The 15,687-nt window shown below is 39.0% G+C and overlaps 1 protein-coding gene across 34 annotated transcripts in view; it reads right to left on the bottom strand.

Annotated features, from left to right (window-relative positions):
- Positions 1-15,687, bottom strand: part of CHD9 (chromodomain helicase DNA binding protein 9) — a 186,344-nt gene that overhangs the window by 108,329 nt on the left and 62,328 nt on the right. For 29 of the 34 annotated variants that reach the window (XR_010592546.1, XM_065567062.1, XM_042852265.2 and 26 more), the window contains one exon: positions 9,161-9,498. Coding sequence is in view for 33 of the 34 variants with exons in the window: in XM_042852265.2 (XP_042708199.2) it covers positions 9,161-9,498 (338 nt within the window). In the remaining variant the exon portion in view is untranslated. Of the gene's footprint in view, positions 1-9,160; positions 9,499-10,294; positions 11,038-15,687 lie in introns of those variants that run through there. The other 5 variants (XM_024104115.3, XM_024104114.3, XM_042852269.2 and 2 more) reach the window with 3 other exon arrangements.

Here is a 15,687-nt window from a genome sequence, read left to right on the forward strand (position 1 = left end):
CAGTCCTCGGACCGATCCTATTCAACTTATTCATAAATGATCTGGAGAAAGGGGTAAACAGTGAGGTGGCAAAGTTTGCAGATGATACTAAACTGCTCAAGATAGTTAAGTCCAAAGCAGACTGTGAAGAACTTCAAAAAGATCTCACAAAACTAAGTGATTGGGCAACAAAATGGCAAATTAAATTTAATGTGGATAAATGTAAAGTAATGCACATTGGAAAAAATAACCCCAACTATACATACAATATGATGGGGGCTAATTTAGCTACAACAAGTCAGGAAAAAGATCTTGGGAGTCATCATGGATAGTTCTCTGAAAATGTCCACGCAGTGTGCAGAGGCGGTCAAAAAAGCAAACAGGATGTTAGGAATCATTAAAAAGGGGATAGAGAATAAGACTGAGAATATATTATTGCCCTTATATAAATCTATGGTACGACCTCATCTCGAATACTGCGTACAGATGTGGTCTCCTCATCTCAAAAAAGATATACTGGCATTAGAAAAAGTTCAGAAAAGGGCAACTAAAATGATTAAGGGTTTGGAACGGGTCCCATATGAGGAGAGATTAAAGCGGCTAGGACTCTTCAGCTTGGAAAAGAGGAGACTAAGGGGAGATATGATAGAGGTATATAAAATCATGAGTGATGTGGAGAAAGTGGATAAGGAAAAGTTATTTACTTATTCCCATAATACAAGAATTAGGGGTCATCAAATGAAATTAATAGGCAGCAAGTTTAAAACAAATAAAAGGAAGAAGTTCTTCTTCACGCAGCGCACAGTCAACTTGTGGAACTCCTTACCTGAGGAGGTTGTGAAGGCTAGGACTATAACAGAGTTTAAAAGAGAACTGGATAAATTCATGGTGGTTAAGTCCATTAATGGCTATTAGCCAGGACGGGTAAGGAATGGTGTCCCTAGCCTCTGTCTGAGGGTGGAGATGGATGGCAGAAGAGAGATCACTTGATCATTGCCTGTTAGGTTCACTCCCTCTGGGGCACCTGGCATTGGCCACTGTCGGTAGACAGGATACTGGGCTAGATGGACCTTTGGTCTGACCCGGTACGGCCTTTCTTATGTTCTTAAATGGAATGTCAGGATTTAGAAGACACATGAGCAGTTGTGATCTCTTCTGTTGTACATGGACCTTATATGGGGACAATTTGGCTGGATTACTGTAACATACTTTATGTGAGACTGCTATTGAATATGATCCCAAGTGGCAACTACAGCAGAATACAGAAGGCATGCTTACATGTCCATACTCCAGGAACTTCACAATGGCTGCCAGTTATCCAGCATATCCACTTCAAATTCTTATTAGTATTTAAACCCTTAAATATTGGATCAGAGTATTAGAACAACCATGTGTTTCTTCACATTCCATTTTGATATATCAGATTAAACAAGATCAAAACTAACAACTCATAGTATTATATCCAGAGAACGAAAGACCTAAGATTTTCTGTCAAAGATCTGTGATTCAGGAATGTTCTACGGTGAAGTCAGAATACATCTATGGCATACCTCCAGGTGAAAAGATAATTTTTTTTCTTTTACTTTTATGGGGTGATAATGTTTTACATTTGGGTTGGACCACATAGGAATGGCTGTATAATTTATGATATATTTGAAGGGTTAATAATGAATAAAGCAAAATCCCCATTAGTTCTTTTTAGAGCACACAACAATGCACAATTTATGATAACAGAGGGAAATTTTGAGGATAAGAATTACTGTGCTGGATGTGACATTAGTTAAAAAACTGTACAAAATTACAGGTACAATATGATGATGATGATTATGATGAAGGGAACCTCAACATTTTGGGGGGAATTTAACTTCTTAATGGTTTTGTCCTGTACCTCATCACATCATCACTGAAGAGCTTTTCATTAGCCTCCCATGCTATCTAAAGTTTAACTATATGTATGAGTGAATAGCTGTAATGGAGTTACAAAATCTAAGCGTCAGGTCTTTATTTTTTTTTAAAAAGCAAATAAACAACGCACGGAATTCATTACACCTCTGACAGAAATCTAGACTCTCATCAAGGATTCTTAAAAATGCACTTATTGACATTAATGTTTATTGTCTCCATACTAGAATTCCACATTTAATCAGCAGAGGAGCCCATAATAAATAGATGTGAAGTCAGAGCAAAAGGGAAATTTAATTAAATCCTTATCAAACACCTTGCTGAAAATCTAGAATAAGGAAATGGTTTTGCAGTCTAATTGTTACTGTAAAATAAGCATGTCAATTCAGTGCTAATTAATTAGATCCCATAACCAACCCATAGAACAATTTACTTGAAGATCATCAACCAAATTAATTTGGTTATCCTAAATTAGTAAACTCATGTATGCCTGTGGATACTGTATCACAGTAACAAATGTTACTTACTCAAGGAACATTTATCCAATTAACTAGACACGGAATCTAATTGATTTAGAACCTGATTCACTGGATCAGGCCCTTTATTTCCCTACTTTAAAGGGGATATAATCTGCCTAGGAGCATGGGTTCTCAAACTTCATTGTACCGCGACCCTCTTCTGACAACAAAAATTACTATACAACCCCAGGAGGGTTGTATAGAAGCCTGAGCCTGCCCAAGTCCCACCACCCCACATGGGGGAGGGGGGCAAAGTCAAAGGGCTTTAACAACAGGTAGGGGGCCTGTAACCTAAGTCATGACGCTCAGGGCTGAAGCCCTCAGGCTTTGGCTTCAGCGCAGGGCGGTGGGGCTCCAACCGCGAGCCCCAGCAAGTCTAACACCACCCCTGGTGACCCCATTAAAATGAGGTCATGACCCACTTCGAGGTTACAAACCCACAGTCTGAGAACGGCTGATCTAGAGATAGATCCTTAAAATATATATATCTAACAGTGGTAAAATTCACACTGTTGAACTTTGAAGCTGTTCCAGACGCTGTTAAGAAAGATTTATCAGGTCTACATTAAACCCCAAATGACACCCCAAATGACAACTCTACCCCAATATAACACTGTCCTCGGGAACCAAAAAAATCTTACCGCGTTATAGGTGAAACCGCGTTATATCAAACTTGCTTTGATCCGCCGGACTGTGCAGCCCCGCCCCCGCGGAGTGCTGCTTTACCGCGTTATATCCGAATTCATGTTATATCAGATCATGTTATATCAGGGTAGAGGTGTATGTTTAATATTTAAAAAGAAAAACAGACTGTTCCCCAAATCTGGAGAAAGCGTGACCTGGAGCTTATTCCTTTTTGCACATCACAATGATTAGTAAATTCCCATCAGTTATACCTGGGGAAACTCATTAACGGTCATGGCATTGCACAAGAGTCACTCAGGACAGAATATGACTCTCAGAACTTTTTATGAGCCACTCACTATTAGGAAAAACAGACCCAGTTTGACACACTGAATTTGCATCTCCGGTAGTTCGATAAAAACAATTTTTATTTGTAAATTGAGACTATTTGATATGGAAATAATTGAGAAACAAACATGGGATCCTCACAATGTCTTTTTTTGGGGGAATGATTTTTTGAAGTGGAACTGCTTTTTAAAAAACACAATTACAACTTCTTAAATACACATGACCCAGTCAGTTCCTGACACTGCTATTTACCTTTATTGACATTAAAATGTCAATTACATTTTTATTTATGTTTATTTGTTAGGGGAGTAGTCTCCAGTGCATCCCATATTAAATGGCATACCGCCCCCACCCCCACCCCAGGAGATAAATTACTTTATTTCTTGGTTTCTTCACATTGTAAGTCTTTATTTAGTGTGCCTGGATTTTAGGGAGGTGAGGGTCTTGTCACAGAAAACATGTATTTGTGTCTCCTAATTTCCCCCCAAAATAATGAAGTTTGAAATCCCAGTGAGAGAAATTTAATGTCAATGTTCTCTCCCAATTTTTGGAAGATCTGGAGATATTAGGAAAATCTTTATTCCTACGAGAAAACCTAAAGTTTTCATAATATTTCAGGCTTCTTTTTCCAAACTGTGCACCTATTCCTCCAAACATATCACATGAGAGCATAGTACTTAATATAGTGAGTAGTCCTATGAAGCTTGATTATTAATTATATTATTATTATTTAGCTGGAAATTTCAAAAGGGGCTTACAGGAATTAGGTGCCCAGCTCCCACTGGACTCTCCTCTAACTACTGTAGGCCACTCTGCAAATCCCATCCTTCTGTTTATTTTGTAGGAATGCCTATAATGTGCTCATCACTGTACAAAATCACAGGAAGACACAAATCCTGCCCTGAATATCTTACATGGGACAGTGCATGAGCTAGAGTTGGCTTTAATGGAACGTGATTTTTTTTTTTTAAATTGTATGTTTTGCTAACAAACTCTCCTGATTCTTAAATGTCCCTATGTTGATTTGGTAAACTTTTCAAGCAAGATTTTGTTAATTATAGGATTTAATTTTTGTAGAAGATTAAAATAAAGTTAAAAATAGATAATACTATCAACATGAAGTTATTATCTACTCTCCAGCCTCACTTTTCATCTAATGAAATTTTGAATTACATTAGAAACAGGATTTTGGTCCTTGTAACTAATTGCTTTTAGGAAAATATTTTAAGAACAGTCATTTTATTAGTTCTATGCTAGAGACTATTTTTGTTATGATAATGGTAACAATTGTTCCACTGCTGACAAGGGACCTAGCAGGATTTCCATTATGAACCCATATAATTTAGGGAATTATGATTCACTTAAAAATTCCCAGTGTTTAAAATTGCCATGTCAGATCTTTGACAAACATTTTTCTCTCTCATATCGCTATTTTTATTTTATATTTTATTTATATATTACATATTATAAAATGTTAAAAGAACACAATTTTGGTTGCAAAATTAAGCACTTGAAAGTTAGGAAAAGCCATATTTACAGCTGCCCGTGCAAATCTACAAATACTATACATGTAATTGTAACAATCCCTCATCATCTATTATCAGCAGGCTTGAACCTTAAACCTTCATCGTTGCAGCATACAATGCTACCATTATTAGAAAGGAGAAAGTTATCACAGAGTGGAACCGCCAGTAAGACAATATGCAGCATCTGGGTGGGAGTGGGGGGAGGGGGCGCTACTGAGGGGCAGGCTCTCTCTTTGCAGGAATTGGGGGGCTCCTGCTCCAGGTGGTATGCACATGCTAGATACAGCGCTGGGAAATCTAACCCAGCTCTCTTCTCCGCCCACCACCTCCCCGCTGCAGCTGCTCCCAGGTTTCCCCAGTACAGAATGTGCTTCTGCTGCAGCAGCAGCAGCAAAATCCCAGCCTTGAAATTTGTGTGTTATTTTGGAGCGCTGCCAACATTTTTTCTGAGGAATACAAGTGAGAGAAGGGAAAGAAGTTGCTCACCTTGTGCAGTACCAAAGATTCTTTGAGATGTGTGTCCCTATGGTTGCTCCACTACAGGTGCCCTTGTGTAACTACAATGCTGCCCGAGAACTTTCGCAGCAGTGTCCATTTGGCCCGCACATTCAGTGTATCCCCTCATGCCTCACCACTAGACTAAACCAGCACACACGGGGTAACCCCCCTCCATGACTTCTCTACCGCAGAGTCCTTGTCAAGAATTCTGAAGTAGAGGGGAGGAGGGTGGGTTGTGACGCTCCCATAGGGACACACGTCTTGAAGAACCATTGTTACTGCTCAAGATGAGTAACTTCTTCTTCTTCTTCTTCTTCGAGTAGTGTTCCTGTGGGTGCTCCACTGTAGGTGACTCCCAAGCAGTATCCCACTGGAGCCCTGGGGCTTCAGAGTCAAATCAGTTACAGATGACAATAATGTGGAGCCAGAGATGGCATCAGAGGCGGAGTCCCCAGTAATCACATAATGTTCTGCAAAGGTATGGACTGACGCTCAGGTTGCCACTCTGAAGATTTCTGAGATAGGGACATTCTTGAGGAAGGTGGCAGGGGACCAATCTTGTGGAGTGACTGTGAACAACAGCAGGTGGTGTCACGTTGCAAACCTGATAACATTGTTTAATACAATTGGAGACCCATTTGGAGATGATATTGCTGAGCCCCTAGATCCCTCCGCAACAGAAAGGAAAAGTTTACGAGACTTGCTAAAAGCCTTTGTGCTATCCCAGTAAAAGGCCAGGGCTCTCCTGACATCTAGCATATGTACAGTATAGTCTCCCTGTTATCACGGTGAGGCCAGGGGTAAAGAGTCAGAAGGTGAATCAATTGGTTTATGTGAAAAGGAGACGTCATCTTGGGAATGAACGTCAGGTGCAGTCTGAGTGTGACCTTGTCCCGAAAGAATACTGTATAGGGAAGAGGTGCCACTAGAGCCGCCATTTCCCTTATTCTCCTCGCCAAGGTGACTGCCACCAGGAAGGCAGTTTTTACTGACAGGTGTGTGAACGAACAAGTAGCCATTGGTTCAAAGGGAGGGTCTAGTCAGGCTTTTCAACACTAGGTTTAGGTCCCATGTAGGGGTGGGATGTCAGGGTTGGGGAAAAAGGTTTACTATACTCCTAAGAAATCGTTTTGTGGTTGGGTGTGAGAGCACTGAGTATCCCTCTTCTTGTTGATGGAAGGCTGCTATAGCTGAACTCTGAGCGAATGAAGAGAAAGTCCTGATTTTTTGAGAGTCAGTACATAGCCTAGGACCCTTAGCAGAGTCGCAGATGTCGGGGAAATGTGTCAGGAATTGCACCAAATCTGAAACCTCAACCACTTTTGCGGGCAAGTACGATGTGCAGTGGATTTTCTACTGTTTAGTAACACTTTCTGTACCTCCTCCAAGCAGGAGCTTTCTATGCGCTGGAGCCAAGTCTTGAGGCAGAATATTCCCAGGTTGGGATATAGAGTAAGTCCTTTGTTCTATGATAGGAGATAAGGAGTGGGTTAAAGGAAGATCAGCAGGCACGTCACAACTTGTGACAAGTAAGGGAATCAGGTCTGTCTCGGCCAGGTGGGAGCAATCAGTATGACATGAGTACCTTCTCTTTTTATTATTAAAAAGACTTTAGACAGAAGGAGAAGCAGGGGAAAGGCACAGAGAAGTTGTTCTGCCACGGAAAAAGGAGGCTGTCACCCAGAGAGTGCTGTCCTATCCCTGCTCTGCAGCAGTAGCATGGACATTTCTTGTTCAGGTAAGTGGCCCCCACTGCATGAATGGATCGTAAAGCACTACTAGGTTTATCTCCCATTCATGGTCACAAGGGAACTTGCGACTGAGACTGTCAACTACCAAGTTTTGAACTCTGGGAAGGTAGGCTGTTGATAGTGTGATCTTGTGGGAAACACACCAACTCCGTAACTTTAGTGCTTCTGTGCAAAGGGAGGACAACCTGGCTCTTCCCGGTGGTCAGGAAGGAACTGAGGGGGGTTAGCCTGCACTCACTAGTTAGCCTTGTGCCAGGAAACAAGGGGAGATCGTGTCCATTCGTCCAGCACATGCTCTGCTACCAAAATTCTCTGATCAGCGCACTTACAGTGCAACATCCATAGGGACACTACTCGAAGAATGATGATTTTTAACAATTTATAGCTCAGCAAAATCAACATGGAATTCATGAGATAAAGAAATGACACTTCAGTAGCCTGAAGTCTACCCCACTGTCAAATATCAAAAGCCAGCTGGGAACAACAGAAGTGTGAGAAACTGCTCAAACTAAAGACCACAAAAAAAATAAATACATAAATAAATAAAATAAAAAAGGCTGAAATTTTAACGAGATAAACCATGGATACAGTTTCAGTTTTAATTCTGAATGTTTTTACTTTGTTCACATTAAGTTAGTCTTCATATAACAGCAACTTTCATTTGTATAACTCATTTCACCCAGAAGGATCAGAAAGTGCTCCACAAGCAAATTATACAGAGATCACTCAATTCACCAGTAAAACACAGCCATCTCTGGAGTACAACACAGGTCTTTAACAGCACACAGTAATGCTACACAACAGAATATAGGAAACTAACTAGCTCCATAAAATAATTAAACTATTTGTGGCTGCAATTAATAAACATGCTGAGGCCACCAGATTCCTTAATAATAAAGAGAAAGTTTCTAAACTGTAAAGCATAGTTAGACAAATTGCTTTTTCGTTTTTAAATGCCAAATTACTAAAAACCTACTGGAGTAAATGGGAGTCTTTCTAATGACTTCAATATACTTTGAATTGGGCCCAAAATGACCAAATTAAATGTATTATATTTTTGAGTACTACACTAAGCCCAAGAAAATTTAGGTTGAAAAAAAAAAAAAAAAAAAAATCAGGAAAAGTTTCATCAGAACGTTATTCATTATGTTGTGGAATAGCCTCTCAAGGTAAGTGGAACATTTAAGAACTAGATGGCACAAAATTCTAGAAAATGAACAACAGGGATTAATTTTACATTTTCAGGGAGATTAACTGCATGACCTAAAAAAGACATTTCCATATCTATCATCTGAGTATATAATACCAAATTCAAGCACAGATAAAGACGTTGATTTAATATCACTATTCTTACAAAAAAAGAGCATATTTTTGGGAAAAAACACACAAATGGTCATGACTTCTGTTTTAAGCTTTGTTTGAAAGTTAATACCTCAAATTATACATTGTCTTTTAAGACCACATTGGAGAACTGGGTCAATAGTAAATCAGAGGGAGGAGTGCCACCTACCGAAGCCCTAGCAGCACTTTCTACATCACCTTAAATGTCCTGTGCAGTTTTCCCATCAAAGTATTGACACATATTGATCCTGCTAAACTTGCAAAATTTCAAGGGATGACAGAAGTTTGCATGGATGCAGAATACATAGTAATTAAAAAAAAAAATCAAAATGTGATCGCAAATTCTCTGTTCTGTTGTGGACTCTTCTTGTCTACACCACAGTTTCTCAGGCATCTGCATTAATGTTCGTTTGCTAATATGCTAATTAGATGTCCAGTTTCTCTTTATATAGTATCATGGCTCATCTCAAAAGAAATATGGAGATTGATAAAAAATAACATTGATAATACATCAAATAAAAATTTTAAAACTAACCAAAAGGCAACTTAATAAACAAAAACAGATGGGTTCAAGATATTTAGAGGATGAATATCTATGATTAATAAGCAGTTTCTGTTCCAGTCAAATATTTGCAATCTGAAGGGAGTTAAAAGGAAATTTTAGTCTACTCACCCAATTTTTGTTTTGTCTTTAATTTTGGATGAGGAACCAGTTTTAGTTTTTTTGCTCTCCTTGTCCTTTGGTTTGGATTTCATTTTTCTACCTTTCTTTTCCTCTTTTCCTTCAGCCGAAACACTGGGGAAGTTTTCAGGGCTCATTACTCGTGGAATGTTTCTCTCCCCTCTCTCTTTTGCTTTTGCGATTGCCTCCGATATTATACGATTAGCCTTCTCCTGCTTACTTTCCGATTCCACTTTTTTCTTCTGTTTCTTTTCAGACATTGCCCTCACCTGGGTATTCTGCAATTTAGTATATGTCCCTGAAACATCAGTCTTCTTGGAGGAGGGAGGCTGGAAGAATAAAAACATTATTTTAAGAAAATAAATATATTTCAAAATAAATTTGCAAATATTGCTCACTGAGTTCTACAGCAAAGTCAAGAATACATATAAATGCAATAAACAAGGAAAATGATTGCGTATTACTCCACTATAGCGTGGGTTCCAGAATAAAGTACACCAATTGTTACATTTAAACTGGTTCTACGTACAGAAAATCAACGAGAAAACAGATTTTCTAAAGTTCTCACAGCCTTCTTTACCAACCTCTGTAATTAGATGCGCCGGTTCTTAGCCTTTGAAAATGTTTTATGGATTTAGAAGAGATTTTCCCTAGCTATTTGCTTCACAAAACTTGAAAGAGTAGGGAACTAATAAAAGTATAGCAACAATATACCTCTGAAAGTAGTATCAAAACAGGAATAATTATCCTACAGTTAAATATAAAATCAACAGCACTATTTACGACCAACAAGAACAGATATTTGACCAAATCAAGGCTTTAAAAAAGAACAAACACAGATTATGCAGTTTTCTACATCAGTAAAGTATTTAGGAAGCATATATTTAATTTATTTAAAATTACATGTTATACTGTTACTTGAAGGAGTTAACTTTCACTTTTTTCCCCCTTTGTCACTGTTATATCTATACAGAATTGTTTATGCTAGAACTAGGAATTCTACATTCAAATTAGCAGTCTATTTGAAATCAACTAGAAGGCATGTTGTTTAACCTTAAGGAATGTAAAGAATTTCCTATTCAAACAGACAAAAAATAGCAGATAACAGTTCTGTTATGTTCTCACCCGTAAATGTGCCTCTCACTACAGCATGGGGAAAAGACACCAGGAATTTCCAAACACATTTTCAGGCCAAATCCAGTGCGCTCCACTGAATAATTTTTCTATACGTGCCTCATCAAAGGCTTAATAGCAGTGCTGCAGCACTGAGAAGGACACAGGGTTTAGGATCGCTCACTAAATGCCACCTTAAGGCCTACAGGCTATAACAAATAACCAAGACCCGAGAAAACAGCAACAAGCTCAAGATGGCGATGCAGCACGACTCCCGCAGCAGCAGCCAGTAATAAGGAAGGTTATTCAATCCCATTAGCCTTTTAGCCCAAAGAACCCCTCCTCCTCCCACTCATTCAGGCTTTCACTTACCCTTCCTCTTGGCCTCTTCACTGAAGACATTTTTGGCGTCAGACAAAGGCTTGCCCTCTGCTTTTTCACCACCCCAGGCAGGGCTCAAGAAAAAAGCATTGAAAGAAGATTGCTAAATGGCCTATTTAGCAAGCTGCAGCCAAGATATGCACAACCCTCCACAAATACACATTGTGATTTATCAACATATTTCTTCCTCGAGAAGTATACATCCACTGTTCATCCTACTCAGGTATGACAAAGACTGCCATCTCCCCTAAAGAGCAGAATTTCAACAACAGCTGTAAGCAGATAGCCAGATTCCAACAAAGCACAGAAAGAAATGAATGCACAAAGCATCAAAATGCATCAGCATGAATATTAGAGATGTCGTTAAAAATACTGACTCCTTCTGCGGAAGTAGGCCAGCAGATGGTGCTACCAGTTATTATTCCATTAGACTCTGCAATTTAACCCCCAATGGACTGCTCTTCCCTACATGTGGTACAGTAGTTAACTCTTACTCTTCCACCTCTTACAGTAATGAAAAGATTGTATTTTACATAGGTAGAAACAAATCTTGTAAACTATCACTTCCAAGTAATGTTCTCACCCGTAGTAATGTTCTCTAGCCACTGCTGCAATTTTACATTTCTGTCAACTTTATTTGTAATAACCAAAATCTTAAATAAGTCTGGAGAACAAAATATTTTACAGAGCTCAATATCAAGACGTTGTAACAAATTTAGCCCAGAGGATAAAACATAGGCAAAGTAGACTGCACTTATTTTAGACATTGAGAGTATTTTACTACAGAGATTTCATACAGAACAGATCACTACAACACAAAATGGAAGCATTCCTTTTCTTGCTGCTGTTTCTTTTTTTCCCCATGGAGAAATAAAGAATATTTTGAGCTGGAGAGCCTTCAGTTAGATGGCTGTAATGAGCTCCTATTTACTCAAAGGTTTATAATTTTGTTTAACATAGATGGAATATTTTACATTTTGATTTTAGCATTCAAAATTAAAATGCCACACTAAGGTATCTTGTATCTTTCTAATATTTAGCCTCATTTCCATCCAACTAGGTATGAGCAGGTACACTGATTTTTGTAAAGGTTATTTAAAATATAGAACATGATAATTACTCCCTGTCCCCTGGCGATTCTGTTCTTTTCACAATCAAAAAAAAACCAACCCCAAACACAAAATCATATCAGGCAGGGTTGTCATTTTTCCAAACACTATTTATCATGAAAACAGTAAATGACAATCACACTTTATAGTGAACATTTAAATGAAAAGCCCCCATGATGCTACAATGACTGAACTTTTAAGAGTTTACATTGCTTAGGCCTTCAATTTATTAATAGTATACTTTAATTCACAAATAGGTTATTTATTTCAGAATTAACTTCCCTATCTGTTGAGAATACAAGTGGTATAGACATAAGTAAGTTACTGCTTTTGTCAACAATATTATTTTGATTTAAATAAAATGTCTCTGTGTGCTTGTTGTTTAAATCTAATACCTTCCCTTGAGTCTTAAATTATTTGGCGGTTTTAAATAAATACAATTACAAAGTGCTTGTGCATTATAGTTGTAATACATACAGTAATACAAATTACATTGAATTTAACATTAATAAAGGTATGTTATTTTACAAATTAGGTAAAACACATTGTACCAAATATGTTTTTCAGTCTACTTTTAATTGTCTTGGCACAACATTCTTGCTACTGGGTTTTCAGTAAAATTTTAGGATCTGATCCAATGAAGTTGGCTACTGACGTTGATGGCAGTTCAACATGTATTTTATCAGGGAGTGTTTCTTGCATCCCAGGCTTGTAGAGAACACTACACAAGCAGCAAGCGTAGTAGCTAGGGAACAGAAGGTACACTTTACTGTTCTAGTGCAACATCTCTGGCCAATCTGGAACAGGCATTATGAGAATGAAGGAAAACACCAGTCAGTTCTCCTTATCTAAATAAAGGTCACAATAAACCAGAATATAAGTCTGCATTGAGAGAGTCATCACTCTGATGGACACCAAAACCAAAAATGATGAATACTGAAATATATTGTCGGGGGCGAGAGGGGACATAGGGGTGGCGGTGACAACACCAAAAACACACACCCTCGCTCCCCAAAATAAAAAAAAAGTTTGCATGAACTTTGCAACCAAATTTAAAAATAAAAGAAAAAATAAATAAAACAAACTCAAAAGCAAAACTAGTTACATTTTTATGTATTCATCCAATTAGCCATTTCATTTTATGTAATTTCAATATTGCAGCTTTTAACTACTTTTAATTCAATGAACATAATACACAGAACTTGAAAAAATTATCCGGCACTTATAAGGCTTTGTAGTAAATTTTTGGTTTGTAACTACTTTTTGTGGCTGATGATAGCACTCTAGATGGGGATATCCCTTTGTCCAAGGCTTAAAATGCTACTCCTTTACTTTCCAATGGTCAGAGAGAAAGATTTCTCTAGCAAATCTGCAAGGGAGAGGGGATGTATTTAGAACTTATGTTTTATTTGAAAAATACCTTTCCAGCTCTTAAAGTTGCAAAAATAATCTTCCAAATTTAACTGAATATAAACTGAAGCTGCGTTGTCTTCTTGAGTCTGCAAAAAGACAGCTCCAGGTTATCTGCTGGTGCTAATAGCTTTGCCAAGCAGCAGCAGTGTGAAATTAACAAGGCTTTAGTCAGTTCCCCTGCTGCTATTCAAGATCCTGTGGACAGCAATGAAATTGTCAAGAATCATGACAATTTCATACTGCTACAGCTGCTTGGGAAAGCCATTAGTAGCAGCAGGCACCGCAAGTGTAACTATTCACAGGGCAGAACAAACAAATACAGTTGAGGGTGGAGTGAAGACTTCTTTTCCTATGACCCACCTCACAGCCTTCAGGAGAGAGGCAGTGAACATCAGCCCTCTGAAGTGGCCAAGAAGCTCTGGCATGCTGTCCCCAAGCTACTAGACTTTACGTTAATTATGACAAATTACGTTTATGACACCAGACTCCTAGGCAAAGAGCTCTCCCTTGTTGTTTACGAACAGCTCTCAACTCAGGACAAACTCACCACATTAAACATCTTACAAGATACCAAACTAACACAAAAGCAACCAACTCCCTGAATACAGTCCAGGGACCAGAACTGAAACAAATCTCTTCCTTCCCAGTAGCTAGCAGCACTGTGTTGGCAGCGAGCCTCATCAAGGCACTGCCCCTGGACCACATTAGTGGTAGATATCTGTGGGTATTTTTTGGTTTGTTTTGTTTTTCTCTATGACACAGCAATTCCTAAGGAAAGAGTTCCCCCTCATTGTTTGCAAACAGCTCTCAACTCAGACTGGACTCACCACACCAAACACATCTGAAAAGATGTTTATCCATAAAGAGTAATGTGTAAGACATCTACAGAAAGCTCGTAATTTGTCGAGACTCAATCATTGTGAGATGTATGTACAATAATGTATTTATATTGAACCTATGCTTTATGGACTTGGGTAAAAATTGATCATCAGGGATAGTATACATTAGTGATGGCCCATTCAGGCAGGAGAGAGTTCTCATACTGTCCTGTCTAGCTGGGGATGCAATGCAAGGCTCAATTGTTGAGCCTTGCTCAATCCCAAATCTTTCAATGGAAAACCACCAAACAATCCAAAACTCTTGAAGATTAAAAAAAAAAAAAAAAAAAAAAAAGCGGGGGGGAACATTACAAGACTGGTTTCCATTCATAGATAGGGCAAACCCCTATGACTATTTCAATATAACAGAAGAAGGAGAAAGACCCTCTGTATCCTTTCACTGGAGGAGACATCTCAAAGAGCAATGTCCTCTCAAGAAAAATGGGATCTTGGTTGCCGTGAAGCCAGCCAAGTCTAGAACAGATTGAACTTGGGGGGTGGGGGTGGGAGTTAGGAGGAAGAAACCTACTTTATTAGATAGGAAAGATAATTATTAGTAAGTGTAGACCAAGGTAAAGAATTTTATTATTTTGTTTTGTATTATAACCATTTGCTGGGTGCTCCAATCACTGCGAGCTGGAGAGCTAGGCTCTGCAGAGTCCAGCAGTCCCTAAAGGCCACCAGCACCTGTGCAAACCCAACTCTGGAGGGAAACATGAAATTCTGCACAGAACATTAATTCTGCACAAATTCTGCACTGTGCAGAATTCCCCAGAAGTAACTGGAAGGCATCCTGAAACAAGAACAGTAAGAACTGCTCTAAGGCCCAAATCCTTCAGCACACAGTCTGAACTGGGGAGTTCATCTGGGCTTGGGGATGGAGGAATTTCCCCCTACTATGGAAAAGGAAATGTTCAATGGTCACTACTCCAAATTCATAGCTTGAATAGTCTCCACACTGTTTGTGTCCCCACTATGTGGAGAACAGCAGCTAGTGGAATTATGTAGCAATGAATCCCCTACCCAAACCTACACTGCACAGCAACACAGACACAGCCCCATAATGAGGTGGGTTTACCACAGTGAGTGTGCATTTCCCAGAACTTGCTCCCCAAATTCTGCCCTACCTGCTCCAGAAACAGAACCACACTAATTCTATTATAAAAGCCTCTTCCATATAATTTAGGGATGGGCAGGACTTGCACTATCTAAGGCTGTTGCTACACTAGAGAGCTTAAGCGACAAAGCTGCATCGCTGCAGCTGTGCTGCTCAATCTCTCTCCTGTAGCTGCTCAAAGCCAACTAGAAAGCTCTGCTGTCGACTTAATTAATCCACCCCCGATGAGTGATGTTAGCTCTCCTGCCAGATAGCGCTGTCCACACCACACTTATGTCATTCAGGGTGTGAATCAGTTATACCAACATAAGGGTAGACATAGCCTCAGTGTGGTGTAATTCCAAAGTCTGCATGTGTGTAAATTCAAGACTTCATATATCCATCTCCTGACTAACCAACAACCTACATGCACTTCAAGTGCTGGTAATGAGTCTTCTGGCTACTGACCTAGGGAATTGTGTGTCAGTGGCTTCATTGTGTAAATCTCCCCATACTAAATACACAAAA

This window comes from Chrysemys picta, chromosome 14, assembly GCF_011386835.1.
Source record: "Chrysemys picta bellii isolate R12L10 chromosome 14, ASM1138683v2, whole genome shotgun sequence".
Taxonomy (NCBI): domain Eukaryota; kingdom Metazoa; phylum Chordata; order Testudines; family Emydidae; genus Chrysemys; species Chrysemys picta.